A 19,587-nucleotide genomic window follows, 5' to 3' on the forward strand; every position below is an offset into this window, starting at 1 on the left:
TTTGCATATAACACCCATAGGATCTGGTTGTTTTCTAACAAGAAATGTATTCTGTCATTTTTCCAGAAACAAAACCCACATCCATTCGTCAAAGTTGCCATTATTAAATATATATACCCATTGAACCATTATTCTACTACAAGCCAAGTTGTGTGTTTATTTATACATAAATAAGATGTACCCTGTCTTTAAGGACATAAATAGGTAGTTTCAATATAATATGACAAGTAATAAGAGAGAGATAAACCTAAAGCTTTTTTTCTTTCCCCACATGTATTGTGATGGGGAGCAAAAGGGGAAATGATATTCTAAAAGTTAAATGGTTAAGGGTAATCGTATTTGAATAAGGCCCTGGATACCAACTTATATAGGAATTTTAAACATAATGGTGATAAAGATACCATTTATGATGTGCTATTTACACCTAGTAATTCAGACCTAAGCAGTGTGGTTCCAGTGTGGGCCTATGCACTACACTACTACGCAACAGCCACTTTCTTGAGTCATGTGAATTCATTTGAAAAATCGAGATGCTGTTTCTTATAAGAAGGAACCAGAGAAGATTAGTCTCCTTTAAGTTAGCTTTTTAAATATATATATAAAATGAAAGACACAAAGAGTTTAAATTAGAAAAAAAACAACTGACAATCATAAGGTCACCTACTTTGACATACCATACTTTTGTTGCAGGATGGGGAAATGGTGCTGCTGGATGGAGGTTGTGAGTCTTCTTGCTATGTGAGTGACATAACCCGTACCTGGCCTGTCAATGGCAGGTAGGACTTCTACAGTTCCCATTGCTGCTTAGGAGTATGAGTTGGAATATGGGTATATTAGGAATAAATGACTGAAAAATATACAGGTCCCCTCTAGCGCAGGTTAATTGCCTTTGCAAAACTCCTGATTACTTTCCAAGACTGTTTTATTCACCAAACCATAGGATCAGTCATCTAGACACACCTAGTTAATACACACACATTCACATTTAAAAAAATAAATTTGAGGGGTGCCTGGCTGGCTCAGTCAGTGGAGCATGTGACTCCTGATCTTGAGCTTGGGGTTCAGGCCCCATGTTGGGTGTAGAGATTACTTAAAAATAAAATCTTTAAAAATAAATAAAATAAATTTGGAGTTTTTATTTTCTGATTACAAAAGTAATCCAGTTTTCAGTTAAAAAAAAATCAATAGACATGAGAAGAATCAGGAAAAGAATCAGAAAATGACCCATAATCAAGAAAAATAGTCAATAAAAGCAGATCCTGAATAACCCTAAGATTTCAGTTAGTAGACAAGGACTTTAAAGCAGCTATTATAGATATGTTCACAGAGTTAAAGGAACATATATAAGTACAGTGAGTGAACCAATGGAGAGTCTCAGTAAGAAATAACCAGAGATTCTGGGGAGATGGTAGCAAAAGCATAGTTTTTTGCTCTCTCCAAATTGGCAAATAACAGAGCGACTAGGTAACAAAACCAAACACTGGGTGATAGGATATCACTTAAACTGTAAAATGCAAACAGTTATGAATACACTGCACAACTACAAGGCCTGGATGATACCAGTATCTGTGTGGAAGAAAGAAGGAGGCAGCGGTAGTAGAGGAAGGTATCTGACGTACCTGGGAACAAAGGAACTCACAGATAACCAACAGCTATTCACTGGAAAGAATGGTGAGCCAATTTGAGAACAGAAACTGAAAATGGGAAAGATTTGTCACTCCAGAGGCCTGAGGAAGTTTGAGGGTGCTATGCTCCCTTCTCACTAAGAAGAAACTGCTGGAAGTAGAATCGAAAGTAAGCAGGTTAAGAACAAGAGAGAGGAAGAAATTGAAATACCCAAATCAGAGAGGGGGAGAGGAATTGAAAGCAAGCTGCCATATTGTTTACCACTACACTGAAACAGTAAGAGTACCGGTAAGCTCTGTGATGTTAAAAAATCTTTACTAAATCCTGCCTCATTCTAAAAATTTAGGAAAATTAATTTTATATAAAATAAGCAACAAAAAAGTATCTTGGTTAATCTCATACAAAGTTAATTAAAAGCAAAAAAAGGAATAAGGAGCACATAACATCAACATCCCTCCTGATAATGGAAGCATACCGGAAAGACATGGCTACAAAAGAGATCAAAACAGTGACCTACTATGTTAAAGCAAGCTAGAATTTTTTAAGCACATCATTCAAGACATGAAAGAACAACACAAATCAAAACTGGAAAATTCAGAAACAAAGTGACAATACTCAGGAAAGAACTAGAAATAAAATAAAAAATCATACCAGAAAAAAGACTGGGTTGAAAGGTACACACTAGGGCACCTGGGTGGCTCAGTTGGTTAAGCGACTGCCTTCGGCTCAGGTCATGATCCTGGAGTCCCAGGATCGAGTCCCGCATCGGGCTCCCTGCTCGGCAGGGAGTCTGCTTCTCCCTCTGACCCTCTTCCCTCTCGTCCTCTCTATCTCTCATTCTCTCTCTCTCTCTCTCAAATAAATAAATAAAAAATAAAAAAAAAAAGAAAGGTACACACTAACAATGAAGCACAATAAAGCCTTAACAACAAATAGGAAGGATGAAAGGGAAGAAAATTTTAAATATCAAAATGAAATAAGGAGAAAAAAGATTACAGGGAAAATGACAAATATTTGAAATAAGCAAAGAAGTTAGAACATACACATAAAGGAAGCTCTGAAGAAGAAAACGAAAGCATGGAAACAGAACATATCCTAAACACTATAATTCAATAAAATTTTCCTGAAATGAAAAAAACTTTGAAACTACTTTTGAAAGAGCACATGATGTACCTGAGAATATCAGCCCAGAAAAAGCGGCACCAAGACATATTCTAGTAAAATTCTGAACCTACAAGAAAAACTCCTTTGGGATCCAGAAAAAAAGAACATGTGATTTATAAAGGAAAGGAAATTAGATTATTATCAGACTTTCAAAAGCAGTGCTTTATACAAGTAGAAAAATAGAGTAACATATTAGAGATACTCAAAGAACAAAAGTGTAAGCCAAAGACTTTATATGCAGCAAAAGCAACTTTCAGCTGTAAAGGGCACAGATTCCTATGTAGAAACTTAAGGCTTCCTCCCATGAGGAATCTGCTAGAGCTAGAGAGCTATGTGATCCAATATGAAACCTAGTCACCAGTCCCATGGGACTACTTACATTTAAATTAATATCAAATCAAATTTACACTAGTTTTTTACTTGAACTGGCCACATTTAGCACATGTTGCTAGTGGGTACCAACAGATACACAGGACAACACATCAGCACAGGAAGGTTTATTGGTCAGTACTGTGCTAGAGCAGAGCTTCAGTTGACCAAAGTGACTAGAGACATTGACATAAGGATTGCTGGTGAACATGAGAAACAGTTCACTGTAGAACTAAGCGTTGTAGTAATAGCTGTATGCTCTGATCATGTAGAGTAGTACAACATTTTTTTAAATGGAGAATGGGAGGAGCATATGGAAAAAAAAAACCTCACTATTTCCAGCAGTTATATTTGTTATAATATTTGTATTGTTGTTCTGAAATTGGTGTGTGTGTCTGTGATAGGGGGTTAAAACAGAATAAGAGGGGCACCTGGCTGGCTCAGTCAGAAGAGCAGACAACTCTTGATCTCAGAGTCATGAGTTCAAGCCCATGTTGGGTGTAGAGATTACTTAAATAAACAAGCAATGAAAATAAATAAATAAATACAAACAAAAGAGTAAGAGATCATTTTAATTCTTCTTCCTTGTGTCCTTGAGAACCAGGATGCATGGTATGGAAGAAAAAAAGTAAATGAAATATAGAGAGGTTACGTAAAAGCTCTGTAGTCTCAAATTTTAATTGAAATATCAGTATGAACTCAAATGATTTTTTTTCTTTATATGATTTTTCGCCTTTTTCTTTCCACCGAGAAGGCTAGAAACTATGACCAACTTAGTAGCAATGAGTATCACCAGTGCCCTGATTATGATCTTGAAATAGAATTTTTCCCTAAAATAAATGAGAGCTTCTTGGAGAGTTGGCTGATTCCACGTCTGGATCAAGAAATTTATAAAATGAAGCCTGGATCTTAGAATATCAGATAGCAGGGGCGCCTCGGTGGCTCAGTCATTGGGCATCTGCCTTCAGCTTGGGTCGTGATCCCAGGGTCCTGGAATCGAGCCCCGTGTCGGGCTCCCTGCTCTGCAGGAGACCTGCTTCTCCCTCTCCCACTGCCCCTGCTTGTGTTCCCTCTCTCACTGTGTCTCTCTCTGTCAAACAAATAAAATCTTTAAAGAAAAAAAAAATACCAGATAACAAGGAAATGAGCAAAAACCAGTAGCGTCCTGTCAAAAAGACTCAGGAACTAACTTGAAGAGGTCCCACAGATCAAAGATAGGAAACTTTGAGATTTGATAATGGTAATAACTTAAACCCATCAAATACATTCAAAACCATGAGTTCATAATTTTTTTATAATAGTAATTTTTAAAAAATTGTTCATCTTCAAAGGATGATGGGAATCAATTCATTATATTGAAAAGTGGTAAATAGGGGCGTCTGGATGGCTCAGTCGCTTGGGCATCTGCCTTCAGCTCAGGTCATGATCCCAGGGTCCCAGGATCGAGTCTCTGTCAAATAAATAAATAAAATCTTAAAAAAAAAAAGTCTGAAGAACAGAAATATATTGTAGAAGAATGAAGAAAACCTCAGAGACTTCTGAGACATTTTCAAGCAAATTAACATACATCTAATTGGAGACTCAGAAATTGAAGAGAGAACAGAGCAGAAAAAAACCTTTGAAGAAATAATAGCCAAAAACTTCCCAAGTGTGGTGAAAGACAACAACTTATAGACGTGAATGACATTGTGGTTTTTTTTTTTTTTAAGATTTTATTTATTTGACAGAGAGAGACACAGCGAGAGAGGGAACACAAGCAGGGGGAGTGGGAGAGGGAGAAGCAGGCTTCCCGCGGAGCAGGGAGCCCGATGCGGGGCTCGATCCCAGGACCCTGGGACCATGACCTGAGCCGAAGGCAGACGCTTAACGACTGAGCCACCCAGGTGCCCCTGTGAATGACATTATTAACCACCTTAATTACATTGACATTTGTAGAACACTATACCCAACAACTGCAGAATACATAGTCTTTTCAAATACTTATGGAACATCACCAAAACCATTTGCTGGACCATAAAATGAGTCTTAATGAGTTTCAGAAGACTGAAGCTTATAAAATGTGTTCTCTGACTACAATGGAATTAAATTAGAATGTCATAATAATATGATATTTTTTAAATCTCCAAATATTTGGAAATTAGTGAATATATTTTAAATAACCAGTGGGTCAAAGAAGAAACCACAAGGGAAAGGGAAGAAACCACAAAGTACTTCAAATCAGTGATAATAAAAATACTATATATCAAAATGTGTCACATAGAGCTACAGCAGAAATTTATATGTGGCTTTAAATGCTTAAGTTAAAAGAAAGGTTTGAAATCAATAATGTAAACTTCCACCTTAGAAAGCTATTAAAAAGATGAGCAAATTAAACCCAGAGTAAGCAGGAGGAAGGAAACAAGATAAAACCAAAATATCAATGAAATAGGAAAAAGATAATGAGTAGAGAAAATTAACAAAGCCAAATGGTTGTTCCCTAAATAGATTAATAAAATTGATAAACTCCCTTACAAGATAAAAAAAGAGAAGACAAATTACCGTAATCAGGAATGAAAGAGGGTATATCACTATAAGTCTTCAGATATCAAAAGGATAATAAGGTAGGGGTGCCTGGGTGGCTCAGTAGGTTAAGCATCCAACTCTGGATCTCAGCTCAGGTCTTGATCTCAGGGTTGTGAGTTCAAGCCCCATCTTGGGCTCCACGCTGGGCTTGGAACCTACTTAAAAAATAAATAAAGGATAATAAGGTAATGTGAACAACTATAGGTAGTCCTTATTGTTAGTCACAGAGCAAATGCAAATTAAGCCTCTGCATATGCACTAGAATGGCTAAACTTAGAAAGACCAAGCATATCAAGTGTTGGCAATGATGCAGTGCAACTGGAACTCTCAGACATTGCTCGTGGTGACAGAAAATGCTACAGTTACTTTGGGAAAAAATTTGCTAGTTTCTTATAAAGTTAAATAAACACTGATTACTTGGCCTAACAAACCCACTTCTGGGTATTGATCAAAGAGAAATGAAAATGTGTCCACAAAAAGACTTGTACAAGAATACTCAGGACAGCTTTATTCATACCGTAGCCCAAAACTGGAAACAACCTAAATGTCCATCAACAGGAGACTGAATACACAAGTTGTAGTTTATTCATACAGTGGAATATCACTTAGCAATAAAAAGCAGCAAACTACTGATTGAACCAACACCATGATGGATCATACAGACATTGTACTCAGTGAAGAAAGCTTAACACAAAAGAGTATATATTGTATGATTCCATTTATACGTATGATTCCATTATACTTATAGAAAACTAAGGTGAAGGGTGCCTGGGTGGCTCAGATGGTTAGGCGTCTGCCTTCGGCTCAGGTCATGATCCCAGGGTCCTGGGATCGAGTCCCGCATCAGGCTCCCTTCTCAGCGGGGAGCCTGCTTCTCCCTCTGCTTCTCTCTCTCTCTCTCTCTCTCTCTCTCTGTCTCTCATGAATAAATAAATAAAATCTTAAAAAAAACTAAGGTGAAAATAATCAAAACTCCTCTCATGCTCTCTCTCTCTCATTCTCTCTCTCCCAAATAAATAAATCTTTTAAAAAAATAAAAATATAAAATAATCAGAACAGCCTTTGCCTCTGGTTGTGGGAATACTGATTAGAATAACAGTGAGGAAACTTTCTGTGTCATGATGGGAATATGGATCTGGATCAGTCAGAGTTCTCCAGAGAAACAGAACCACTAGGATATATTATGTATGTGGGTATATGTGTAGGTAGGTTGGTTGATTGCTTTTTAAGGAATTGGCTCGTGCAGTTGGGGCTGGCATGTCTGCATTTTGTGAGGTAGGCCAGCAGGCTAGAAACTCCAGCAAAAAATGGATGTTACAGATGTGGGAATTCCTTCTCTATAGCAAGGCAGTTCTGGCATTTGAACTCATTTAGTGTAGGCTACCTTTGCTACCTTTTAGTGTGTGTTTCAGCCAACCAACCAAATAGACTGTTAGAGCCTTATTTGACCCTGGAGCTGCAACACTGAATCCAGAATCTCTGCTTAATGGACTTTTATTTATTTTTTTTTTAAAGATTTTATTTATTTGAGAGAGGGAGCATGAACACAAGCCAGGGGGGAGGCAGAGGGAGAGGGAGAAGCAGGCTCCCCACCGAGCAGGGAGCCTGATGTGGGGCTTGATCCCAGAACCCTGGGATCATGACCTGAGCCGAAGGCAGCCGCTCAATTGACTGAGCCACCCAGGCACCCCTCTGCTTAATGGACTTTTTATCAATACATTCAGCCTTATCCAACTTTATGTTCCTTCCATCATTATCCTGCAGTGTTCATATACATTCCCATACATATTCCTAGATTTTTGTCTATGTAAAGAGGAAAAATCACATCGGTTTTTGTTTTGTTTTGTTTGTTTGGATTATAGTGCACCTCCTGGTGGGTCACACTTTATACCTAACCTTTTAGGGCCTGCTGAGAGTAGAATCTGATCACAGGTCTAGAACCATCTGCTAAGGCAACTCCCCCATGGGAGGTTCCTGTAGGTTCTCAGTCAAAATAGAGTGAATCTCCTTAGCTGGGGGTAGAAGGGCTGCTTCTACTGGCAAAGACTCAACCGAATTTAGGGCTCAATGTTCCCAACTTTATTGGGATCAGTACATCCATTTGTAAAAATTGTACAGCTCAGATTTCTGTACTTCAGTATATATAAAATTTACATGAAAAAAAAACCTTAACTCTTTAGTAATACTGTGGTGGGTTGGAATATAGGTACATTTATAGATGACACAAATATAACAGTGTTGCTAATGGCTGAACCTGGAGATGGATATGAAGGTGTTCATTATTCAATTATATTGTTATTTTAACCATTCTTATTAGGGGACATTTAGAGTGTGTCATAATTATAAAAAAAACCTGAATGTTTTTATATATTCAGCTTTTTTTTATTTCAAATATTTTCTTAGGATGGAATCTTAGAGCAGAATTACAAGCTCAAATTTTACGAGTATCGTTATTAAGGCCCTTCATTTAATTGGCTATACTAATTTGCACTGCCATCAACAGTGTAGAAAATCCATATCATATACTATGCCAGCTTAATAGTTTCTCATTTTTCCCCATGACTGCTAAAGAAATTATTATTCTAAGGACACCTAAAAACTACATGTTACTAGTAGCCAAAGTATCTACTAGTTTATCTCATGACATCTGCTTTACCTACAAGAAGTGGATCCCTTTGTTTTGGTTTGTTGTTTTGTTTGTTTGTTTATGGTAAAAAAAAAAATGGAATGGACCAAGGGTGAGCTTGATCTCGCCCTCCCATTGCTGGGAGCGTGCATCTGCTAGCCTCACCTCATGTATAGCTGCTGATCATTTGAAAGATAGACTATTGCTGCCCCAGCTTGAAGAGTTATTGCTCTTCTTGTTGAGTGTTGAGGGCACAGTTAAGGTCCTGTCAGTACTGATATACTGGTACTGATGAAGTAATCAACAATGCCCCATCATCAGCACCTTGGAGTTTTCCTAATCAAATTTAGAAGCAAACTTCCTGCAATATCAGATTATTCCAAATGTGAGTTATTTGGTTTTCCTGTCCCCAGGTTCACAGCACCTCAGGCAGAACTCTATGAAGCTGTTCTAGAGATACAGAGAGACTGTCTGACCCTCTGCTCCCCTGGGACAAGCTTGGAGAACATCTACAGCTTGATGCTGACACTGATTGCACAGAAGCTTAAGGAGTTAGGGATCGTGAAGAACATTAAGGGAAATAATGCCTTCAAGGTACTGCCCCTCTTTTGACACCGGCTCTCAAAAACACCTGATGTGCTGCTGGGTTTTTATCCTATGGAAAACTAATTAGATTTAGAAATGGTCTTTGTGATCTTCGCCTTCGAGAGGGATTTAGAGTGAACATGGATTAAAACAAAAGGAGTCAGTACTTACTTCTCCCAGAAGATGGCAGCACATTCTAGTTCGTTGCATCCTGTGTTAAGTAGCTCAAGCTGCAGAAAATGAAGTCTGGTGCCGACAGGGTGGAAATGGACACAAAAAAAGGAGAAGAGGTTAACTCTCAATCCCTTTGTGGCGATTTTGAAAAGATAGAAGTCGTGGGGGAGGGTGTTTGTTGCTTCAGTGACATTGGTGAGATGAACCGTATCCCCAAGGGCCATATCTTTAGTGAATTTCATCTACATCCAAAATGTAATGATGTTCAGTAAGAATGTAAAACCTTAGCTTTAAATTAAGATGCCAGGTGGCCACGCCAAACAGACCATTAAGGCATCTCATCTCCAAGTTTAGGCTGCCAGGGTTTCTTTTATCGGTAGGAAAGACATTATAAATTCCTCCTGCTGAAGCCAACAAATCTAATTAACGGATAGGAATAGCCAAGCCGGTAAATGCCTAATAATTATTGTGTTAATTTTGATGTTCTGTGCCTACTCCACAAGTTGCCGTGAGACACTCAGGATCTCTAGAGCCGGCTTTCTGAGAAGGACTTGTGAACGCTGAAAAGAGAACTGTTCTAACATAATCATCCTCCCTCCCCCAAGAAAAGAGGTTTTCATTTGCCGTAGTCATTACTGGGGTTACCCAAGTCAGCATGTATGTAGTATATTAAGTAATGGGAAAGGAAATGTGGATTAGTTCAAAGGCCATCAGTAGAATTGCATTCAAGAGGTAGCAGTTTATCAAGTCTCTTGAGCATTAGCCCGAGGGTAGGTTAAACTGCAAAATGGCAGAAACGTGGGGGAAGTATTAACACATATCTCACTGACTTATGTATGCATGCTCAGCTTTCCCCTTAAGGCGTCATTGCGCTAATAACACTGTGGTGATTACCTTTTCCAGGCTGCTCGAAAATACTGCCCTCATCATGTTGGCCATTACCTCGGGATGGATGTCCATGACACTCCAGACATGCCCCGTTCCCTCCCTCTACAGCCTGGTATGGTAATCACGGTGGAGCCAGGTAAGGGCAGGTGCTAGCAGCCTGTGATCCCTTGGGGCACATAATAGTAGCGGATAGAAAGGTAAATGTTGTTTATTTTTACCTGAACCAACATAGTTAAATTAGGAGAGACAGGAAAATGGATTTCTTCAGTGTAGATGGGAACTTTATTTTAGATTTTTTTCTTGATCTTTCTTATTTAACGTCACACAATTTGTTAAATTGACTTCTCCAATAAACAATAAAGATGGGGAATACTTTTTATAAGTAAATATTAAGAAATAAATCTTTTTTTATACCTGCCTTTGCCAGGGCCAACTTATACTAGTCTCCTGTGCAGTGGTGGGCTGCTCACACCTCTGAGGCCCAGGTGCTTCCCTGCAGAAAGCTACTCAGACTCACCATGTTCCACTCTGCAAACTGCATTGAACTGTCCACATTATTCTCCTTCGGATCTAAGTCCTTTTTCCTGAGCTTCAGAGAAAGCTGGTGATCTAATGGCTGCCCAGCTTGATGATCCTGGGCAGTGGGCAGAATTCAGCAGAGAAGTGGTGGTCACAGTGGAGTGTAAGGATTGACGTTAAAAGAATAATTTTTAAATACTCTGTTTTTGTCACGAAAATGGATTTCAGCTGTTGATTTCAAGTGTTTTCCTCTCTAAATTATAGAAATTATAGCTGGGACCTGACTTTGTTATACTACCCAGGCCTACATTGCTATCTGTGGCCTTATGTACTATTCATTCCAGTCTGGTTGGTGCATGGGTGCTTCCTTAGGCTTTGGCTACATATTCCTTTGCTGATCTTTTTCTTTTTATCAGAGGGCAGCATCTGTGCGGATAATGGAGGAAGTTTCCAATTTCTTAAATATGAAAAGACATGTTCTTGTCTGACTTTGTGATTAGAAAGGGTACCTTGGGCTCTTAGAATTTTCCAAATGTTCCTTAAAGTCTTCCTATTTCTTATTCTGCATCGTGTGCATCAGTTATATTTATGGCTTCTTTGAGTATCTCTACAGCTTGTTGTTCAGGCTAAGTGGGTTTTTTCAATATATTTTAAAATACTTTATATCCCTGTTTTAGCAGTTCCCTTTTCCCAAGGGATGATTAGGCAGAGAAAGAATGCATTTATATAATCTACTGGTTCCCAGCATATGTTGACATACTCATAAGTAACTTTAGTGGCCTGCTTAAACCACCAGAATATGACAGAATCATGATAGAGCCTGTAGTCTGGTATACCAAACAACTACCCCAGTAGTTCTAGCAGCCAACATTTATTGACCATTATGTGGCACACACTTTTACATATATGTACTATCCCACTTAATATCCACAGTTCTAGGTAGATACTCTTAGGATCGCAGTTTTACAGATCATTTGTAGCACAGAGAGGTTAGCTTGCTTGTCCCAAATCATCCAGTTACTGCCACTTAGGAAAAGCACATTCTTTTTTCTACTTTTCAGGCATTTATATTCCAGAGGACGACAGAGATGCCCCAGAGAAGTTTCGTGGTCTTGGTGTACGAATTGAAGATGATGTACTGGTGACTCAGGATTTACCTCTCATCCTTTCTGCAGATTGCCCCAAAGAGATGAATGACATCGAACAGATATGCAACAGGGCCTCTTGACCCTCGTTGCAGCCCACATGCCTCTCAGGTTTAGAGAGGGTATACGTCCGCATCTGTGCACGTGTGCCGACTGCGCATCTGTGCGTGTATGCTTCTACACATGTTCCATTTGGGAGTGTGGCAACTGTATGAATGTATGAAATTGTGTATGTGATCTTTATTTAAGTAGCTAAAAATCTGGAAAATTGAATTGTTGAACAGTATGTTACTACAACTTTAGTAACATTAACTCTGTACAATTAATGACCAAGGCAGGTTTAATTTTTAAATGTACAGAAAGATCTTGATTATATATGTCCATGCATTCCAGTTAACACAATTAAACATACAGAAAATTTTCTCTTTCTCTCCAACTCTTTCCCTTTCTACACTTTTGCTGAGATCTACTTAATATCATAAGCTTATATTTTGAGCTAACCACCAGTGTCTCTGCCTATACTAAAAGCCACCTGTCAGTGACTGTGGGTGGCCAATACACATCTTCCATAACTCCTATCCATCTCTTCCGGACCCTGTATATCTACTGGAACCATATGAGCCCTTGTGGGCACTGGTGTCCTGCAATCCCACCATTCAGCTCCAATCCAGATTCTAGCAACACTAACTATTAAACAAAACAGTTTTGAGTTTTTCTTGCTATTTGGTTGCTTGTGGCCTGGAAAGTATTTAGTGCTTGATGAAGGAAGAAGTGGAAGAGAAAGAAAAGCATATATGTATCTGCTATAGATCTACACCTCTGTCTGTTCTCAATCTGAAGAAGATTCCTTTTCCAGGTATCCATGCTTTCTTTGTAGATTCTTAGTGCACTGACCCTCATAGCACACCCTTGAAGCTGCTGCCCTGGCCAAGGGTAGATCCTCTCCTTACCCTGTTGACGTCAGAGGAACGGCACCCAGGTTTCAGTGAGATGCTCCTGTTATCATTCTACAGTGTGTCTAGTGCAATATATGGAACTCACCCAGTACCTGTAAACATCCTATGATCCTTTTATTTCTCTTATATTAGCACTGGAAGGGCAGTAGTAAGGAGTCATATTTCCCCTCAACACAGCATTGGCTGCATTCATACAAGAACTCACTTTGCAGAGTGAACCGGGCTAGATTATTGCAGATGGTTTATTCAGGAGCTTCTGTCATAGAACTACTGTGTTCGCCTCCTTTAAACCTGGATATGGGCCCAGGATGTACAAAACATGCTGATTGTTAGAGCATAAATCCGAGGGATTTTAAGAAAGAAACGAGCTGGGGGATTAACACTCCCTGCAGTGCTAGAGGTTTGCCCATCTTACCAGGAAAACCCAAGGTACAGAGCCAAAAGCAGACAAGCAGCAACTTCATCAGGAGACAAAGATAATGGTATAAAGCAGAGTGATACACACGCTGTCCTGCCAGGACTCACCCTTGAGTGCTCTGGCTTTGCTCAGCAGCTGTGGGAGTGGGTGGCCACACAGGTGGTGTCTTATCCCTGGGCCTGTCCAACCCCCCTCCCTCCAACTTCTCAGTCCCATGCTACTTTCTAAAAGAAGGGGACTGAAAATCCGTAACTCTAGTTTCTCACCCTTTGGGGTTCTGTGGCCCCAACAACCCTTTCCTTGGATTGAGTGCCCTTAGTTCATCTACAATCCTGAAAAAGAAATTTCCTTTTCTTTCTGTAAATCATTTTTTTGTGGTCTTCAACTTTCTAGCTAAAATTCTAGGTGGCTTTTATGTATAGCAGCACACCTGGACACGAAACAGACTTCTGCTTAGATTCTAGTCAAGTTCTGCAGATGTGAGTCCTGCTTAGAATGGCTGTGGCAGAATTCTTCTAGTGACTTTTAATGCCTGAGCCAAGTACATTGTTCTTTGAGTCCCGGATTAACCTCAGTAGCTAAGCATTGCCTCAGACTATCAGAACCATCAAGAGATGGATGGCATAGTGTTTCAGGGCTGTCTGACATGTTCAGGATTTGTTGAGCAGATAGTGGTGCACAGGGCAAAAATCTTGTTCATTCTTAGCCATACCACAGACAAGCCCCGCATTTCCTCCATGTCTAACTATAATACTTTATATATGCACCTGTTGAGCAGATAGTGGTGCACAGGGCAAAAATCTTGTTCATTCTTAGCCATACCACAGACAAGCCCCGCATTTCCTCCATGTCTAACTATAATACTTTATATATGCACCAGGCTCTCCTAATGGAAACCTTACTCTTCAGAAGTCCTTCAGACGTTACACTGGGATTTTTCTCCCTCAGGTGGAGAGAGATGGTTGGGTCATTAATGATGCCATGTAAACGAAGGAAGCATAGCTCAATAGCCTCTGCTGCTTACTTTTGTGTGTTTATATCAGAAATCTGTGTTTTTCCTCATAATCAGGAAACAGACTGTTGTGTTTTTTATTTGAAACGCAGTAGTAGCAATTGCTGGAGTAGAAACCCCTCTCTTCCCACATCCATAGTATCCAAGCCAGGAAGGCACTTCTCATGGTGACTGAAAGTTCTCTCTGGGTCTTCTTTCAAAACACCCTTATTTTTTCACTGTCTTTGTAAGGTCAGAAGGGGAAAGCTCCTACCACAGACATTATATCTTAATTTGAGATAAAGATCCATAAAATAAGAAAATCCCATGAAGTTTAAGAAAATCCCATGAAGACAATGTAACTCATTAAAATAGAAAAATTGGACTGTGTTATATTTTTCAAAGCTGACATAACCAACATCCTCTTTAGCTTTCTCAATAATAGAAAGATTACAGATCTGATGCAGGAGGGCTGCCTCCTCCTGTGTCTGTGTCAGAGATCATAAGGACAGCACAGGGACTGCCCTGCCAGGCCAGCTGTGACCTCAGAGTCCTTTGTAACACTGTGTTTCCGGTAACTGCTACCAATAAAACAAAATTGGGATTTGCGTTAGACCCTGTCCGCCATCCCTCAGCTGGCATATGAGCGATAATAGAGCTCATTTGTGTGTGTGTGTGTGTGTGTGTGTGTGTGTGTGTGTGTTAGAAACCAAGTGAGGGCCCAGGATGGGGGCAGCATAAAGGACTGCTTGCAAGAGATTTTTATGGTGTGGTTAATTTTTTTTTAATTTTAGTTTCCCAAGGTGGGATCTGTAACCTAAAACTTAAGCTGATAGTGTTAGGTTTTAATCCTGGGAAAATATAATTCAAGCCAAAGTGTTTAATGTTCCTAATATAATGAGAAGGTGATACATCATTAAATGCTGACATTTAATTAGAGCAGAAGCCCATTGTAACAAAGTACATGCATCTTCCTGGCTGCTCTTCTTCTGCCTGTGTGTCACTGAGGAACTTGAGGCTCAGATCCCCACTGAAATCAAGGCCTCCTGGGGTATATGCTTCATGAGGATCTGAGGGAACTGCAGTCTTTGTTAGCATTTATTAATGCTTTGTATGACTTTTGTGCAATTATATAAGTTCAGTTTGGACAAAACGCTGTTACTTTTTAAGGCTCTATCCACTGAAAATAGGTATGTCATTCCCCAACAAGGGAAAAGCATTTATTACTATCATTTTAAAAATAAACTGTAAAACAATAGAAAAGTATGTGGGGTGTGTGTGTGTTATTTTCAAATCTAGACTTTACAGCTTTAAATGTGAGAACATTTTGTTCTACAAAATATTTTTTATAGAGGGGCGCCTGCCTGGCTCAGCCAGAACAGCATGTGACCCTTGGTCTCAGGGTTGTGAATTCGAGCACCCACATTAGGGGTAGAGATTACTTCAATAAATAAATCTTTAAAAATATATATTTTAGGGGCACCTGGGTGACTCGGTTAAGCGTCTGCCTTCGGCTCAGATCATGATCTCAGGGTCCTGGGATCGAGTCCTACATTGGGCTCTCTGCTCAGCGGGGAGTCTGCTTCTCCCTCTCACTCTCCCTCTATGCTCTCCCTCTCTCTATCAAATAAATAAATGAAATCTTTAAAAAAATAAAATATACGTATATTTTATACGGAGTATTAACTGCTGTCACAAAATCATGATTCAAACTTAAGATGATCTTATCAGTCATAGAGGGGGAAAAAATGAATGAATTAGATCTGGCCCATTAAAAGATTGGCTCAAGGGTCTAATGTATAACATGGTGACTATAGTTGGTAACACTCTGTTGTATGATAGAAATTTGCTAAGAGAGTAGAACTTTAAATGTTCTCACCAAAAAAAAGCAGGGGGAGATAAATATATGAGTTGATAGATGTGTTAATTAAATAGATGGTGGGACACCCTTTCACAATGTATATCAAATCATCATCATGTACATTTTAAGTATCTTACATTTTGGTTAATTACGCCTCAAGAAAGCTAGGGGGAGGGGCACCTGGAGGCTCAATTAGTTAACTGTCTACTTCGCTTAAGTGTCTGACTTCGGCTCAGGTCATGATCTGAGTCCTGGGATCAAGCCCCACATGGCGCTCCCGCCTGAGTGGGGAGTCTGCTTGTCCTTCTTCCTCTGCCCTTTCCCCCGCTCATGTTCTCTCTCTCCTAAATAATAAATAAATAAATAAATAAATAAATAAATAAATAAATAAATAAATAAATAAAATCTTAAAAAAAGCAAGCAAGCTAGGGGGAGAAGGTTGACTCCACAAAACTGACTCACAGGTCTCCAGACAGCCCCTGTACCACTCAAGACTGTTAACTCTGGCCATGAACATTTTATGAAGGATGAATTTTGTAGGGAAGTAGGATCAATTTGCAAAATTATAAATTTGTGAACTTTCTCAGTGAGCCATATACACAGCCATGAGTGTAGCCATTTCTTTCTAATAGGAATTCTCGTTAAAATCAGGCTTTCTGGGGCACCCGGCTGGCTCAGTTGGTAGAGCACGTGACTCTTGATCTCAGGGTTGTAAGTTCGAATCCCACGTTGGGTGTTGAGATTACTTAAAAATTAAATCTTTTGGGGTGCCTGGGTGGCTCAGTCGTTAAGCTTCCGCCTTTGGCTCAGGTCATGATCCCGGGGTCCTGGGATCGAGCACCACATAAGGCTCCCCGCTCGGTGGGGAGCCTGCTTCTCCCTCTCCCACTCCCCCTGCTTGTGTTCCCTCTCTCGCTGTAACTCTCCCTGTCAAATAAATAAATAAAATGTTTTTAAAAAATTAAATCTTTTAAAAAAATAAATAATAAAATTAAAATCTTTTTTTAAGATGTTACTTATTTGAGAGAGAGAGAGAGCACAAGCAAAGGGGAGGGGCAGAGGGAGGAGAAGCAGACTCCCCACTGAGCAGGGAGCCTGACGCAGGGCTCCATCCCAGGACCCCAAGCTCATGACCTGAGCTGAAGGCAGACACTTCAGCTGAGCCATCCAAGCGCCCCTAAAATTAAAACCTTTAAGTAAAATCTGAGGCTTTCTCTAAGGTGTGCCTTCCAACATTTTTCACATCCTGGCACACATAAAAAGATATTTTTTGTATGGCACAATGGAATAAATTTGAGAGGACTTAGGAATGTATACATAAGACTTAGAGAAAAAAATTCACTCCATATCCTTTATATAATTGTGATAAGAAAATTAACATGTACTAAGTTTTATAGAAACTTTTAAATTTGTGTAACACTTCCAAGAAATGATTTTCAGAATGTCAAAAGACAGCCTACTTGTGGGAACATGACTTTTTTTTCATAATAGGCTGAAACCCTATACACAATTCCTAATCCAGACTTTTTAGCGGTAACATCTTCACATTCTTCATAATCACCATCTACAAATTTATTTGTACAAAGAGGTGACAAAAAACTTGAAACCATTGTTATAATCATTTAAAATTTTACGATTCAACTGATGAATGGATAAAAAAGATGCAATATATTCATATGTGAAATATTATGCAGCCATAAAAAGGAATGGAGCACTGACACCTGCTACAACACAGATGAATCTTGAAAAGTGTGCCAAGTGAAAGAAGCCAGACTCAAAGGCACATAATATAGGACTCCATTTATATAAAATGTCCAGAATAGACAAATCCATGGAGAGAGAAAGTAGTAGTTACAAGGGCCTGAGGGTAGGAAGGAAGTAGAGACTGACTGCTAGCAGAGTTTCGTTTTTAGGTGATGAAAATATTCCAGATAGAAGGTGGTGGCAGCTGCACAACTGTGACCCTACTAAAAAACCCTGAGTTGTATATTCTTAAAGGGAATCTTACAGTATTTGGATTAAATCTCAATAATTTACGACTGAGGGGCGGCTGGGTGGCTCAGTCGTTAAGCATCTGCCTTCGGCTCAGGTCATGGTCCCAGGGTCCTGGGATCGAGCCCCACGTCAGGCTCCCTGCTCGGTGGGAAGCCTGCTTCTCCCTCTCCCACTCCCCCTGCTTGTGTTCCCTCTCTGTCTTTCTGTGTCAAATAAATGAATAAAATCTTTTAAAAAAATAATAATTTACGACTGAAATTAAATTTAAAGAATCTAACTCCTTTCATTGACAAATGTGAAATTTCTTATAATGTGGATTTTTAATCAAAGTAAAATCACATCAAATATTTCAAGATGATGAAGCTATAACTCACAGAATGTGAACATGCATTTTTAGAACAGTCACCCTGCCCCTAGCTTTGACCACAAAGGTCAGAAGTATTCCACATACATGAAGCAGAAAGCCAGGCTGTCTTGAGCTACACATGCCGGGAGCCCTGGCCTACTCTTCAGCCCCCATGATCCGCATGGCTAGCAGCACCTCACGTCCCTGAAACACCAGATGGCTCCAGCAACGCCATGGCTTCTTGTCTTTGATGAGCAACAGAAAGCTCAGCAGCTGCTGCCAGAGTGGGTGACCAGGTGGGGCTCGATCCCAGGACTCAGATCATGACCTGAGCCCAAGTTAGACACAAGCGAAGCAGACAGTTAACCGATTGAGCCATCCAGGTGCCCCTCCCCCTCCTTGGCCGTATTTCAGGCAGTCCAGGACTCCTGGTGGTAAGGTGACAGATAAGGGAGCTCTGGCTGCTCCAAGTTCCATCCACCTGGCCATCCCGAAGACAGTGGGGATCAGTATCTCCCCACACACTGATTTCAAGGCACACCACTCAGGGTATTTAATTGTAAAATCTAGAATTATACTGACCCGGAGCTTACCTTGGACATAAGAATTTGTGGCACTATGTAAATATTGATCCAGCTTTCCACCAGTTTGTAAAGCCTAGTCGTTCTGGATGCTTGTCACTAAATGCTGTCTTCCTTTTCCTAGGAAAGTTGAGACTGGGAAGCCCGCAGTGATACATCAGAAATGTTTTTAAAATAAACATCTTGAGAGGCGCCTGGGTGGCTCAGTCGTTAAGCATCTGCCTTCGGCTCAGGGTCCTGGGATCGAGCCCCGCATCGGGCTCCCTGCTCCGCGGGAAGCCTGCTTCTCCCTTTCCCACTCCCCCTGCTGGTGTTCCCTCTCTCACTGTATCTCTCTCTGTCAAATAAATAAAATCTTTAATTAATAAATAAAGAAATAAAATAATCATCTTGAAAATGTTATTCAGTATTTCGATGCTTAGTATTTGGCTATGCCATCTACATGTACACAGATTAAAGTCTCTAAAAGGGGCACCTGGCTGGCTCAGTCAATAGAGCATGTGACTCTTGATCTCAGAATGGTGAGTTTGAGCCCCACACTGGATGCACAGTTTACTTAAAATAAGTAAATAAAAATAAAAAATAAATCTCTAATAAACTATAGCCAACTCCTGCACTAATTATATTCTGGGCGGTGGACTTTACATTATGTGTGATTGATTCTACTCTACAATAGGAATCACTACACAGAATAAATTGTACTTGACATTGCATAAAACACAACAGGCATACAGTCCACCTGCAGAAGCCTGAAAGAGTATGCTCTTGACAAAAATGTTAA

At 39.8% G+C, this 19,587-nt stretch overlaps 1 protein-coding gene across 3 annotated transcripts in view; it reads left to right on the top strand.

The window, feature by feature from the left end:
* XPNPEP3 (X-prolyl aminopeptidase 3) overlaps nt 1-15,289 on the top strand; it is a 73,237-nt gene extending 57,948 nt beyond the window's left edge. For 2 of the 3 annotated variants that reach the window (XM_028115373.2, XM_028115374.2), the window contains exons 7-10: nt 691-776; nt 8,761-8,941; nt 10,010-10,130; nt 11,575-15,289. In XM_028115373.2, the coding sequence (XP_027971174.1) occupies nt 691-776; nt 8,761-8,941; nt 10,010-10,130; nt 11,575-11,741 (555 nt within the window). In that variant the 3' untranslated portion in view covers nt 11,742-15,289. The remainder of the gene's footprint in view (nt 1-690; nt 777-8,760; nt 8,942-10,009; nt 10,131-11,574) is intronic. The other variant, XM_088025386.1, reaches the window with a different exon arrangement.
* Nucleotides 15,290-19,587: the final 4,298 nt, after the last annotated feature.

The sequence above is a fragment of the Eumetopias jubatus genome, unplaced genomic scaffold (genome assembly GCF_037043125.1).
Source record: "Eumetopias jubatus isolate StellerSeaLion01/CBP00866 unplaced genomic scaffold, mEumJub1_p1.0 scaffold_8, whole genome shotgun sequence".
In the NCBI taxonomy this organism is placed as follows: Eukaryota; Metazoa; Chordata; class Mammalia; order Carnivora; family Otariidae; genus Eumetopias; species Eumetopias jubatus.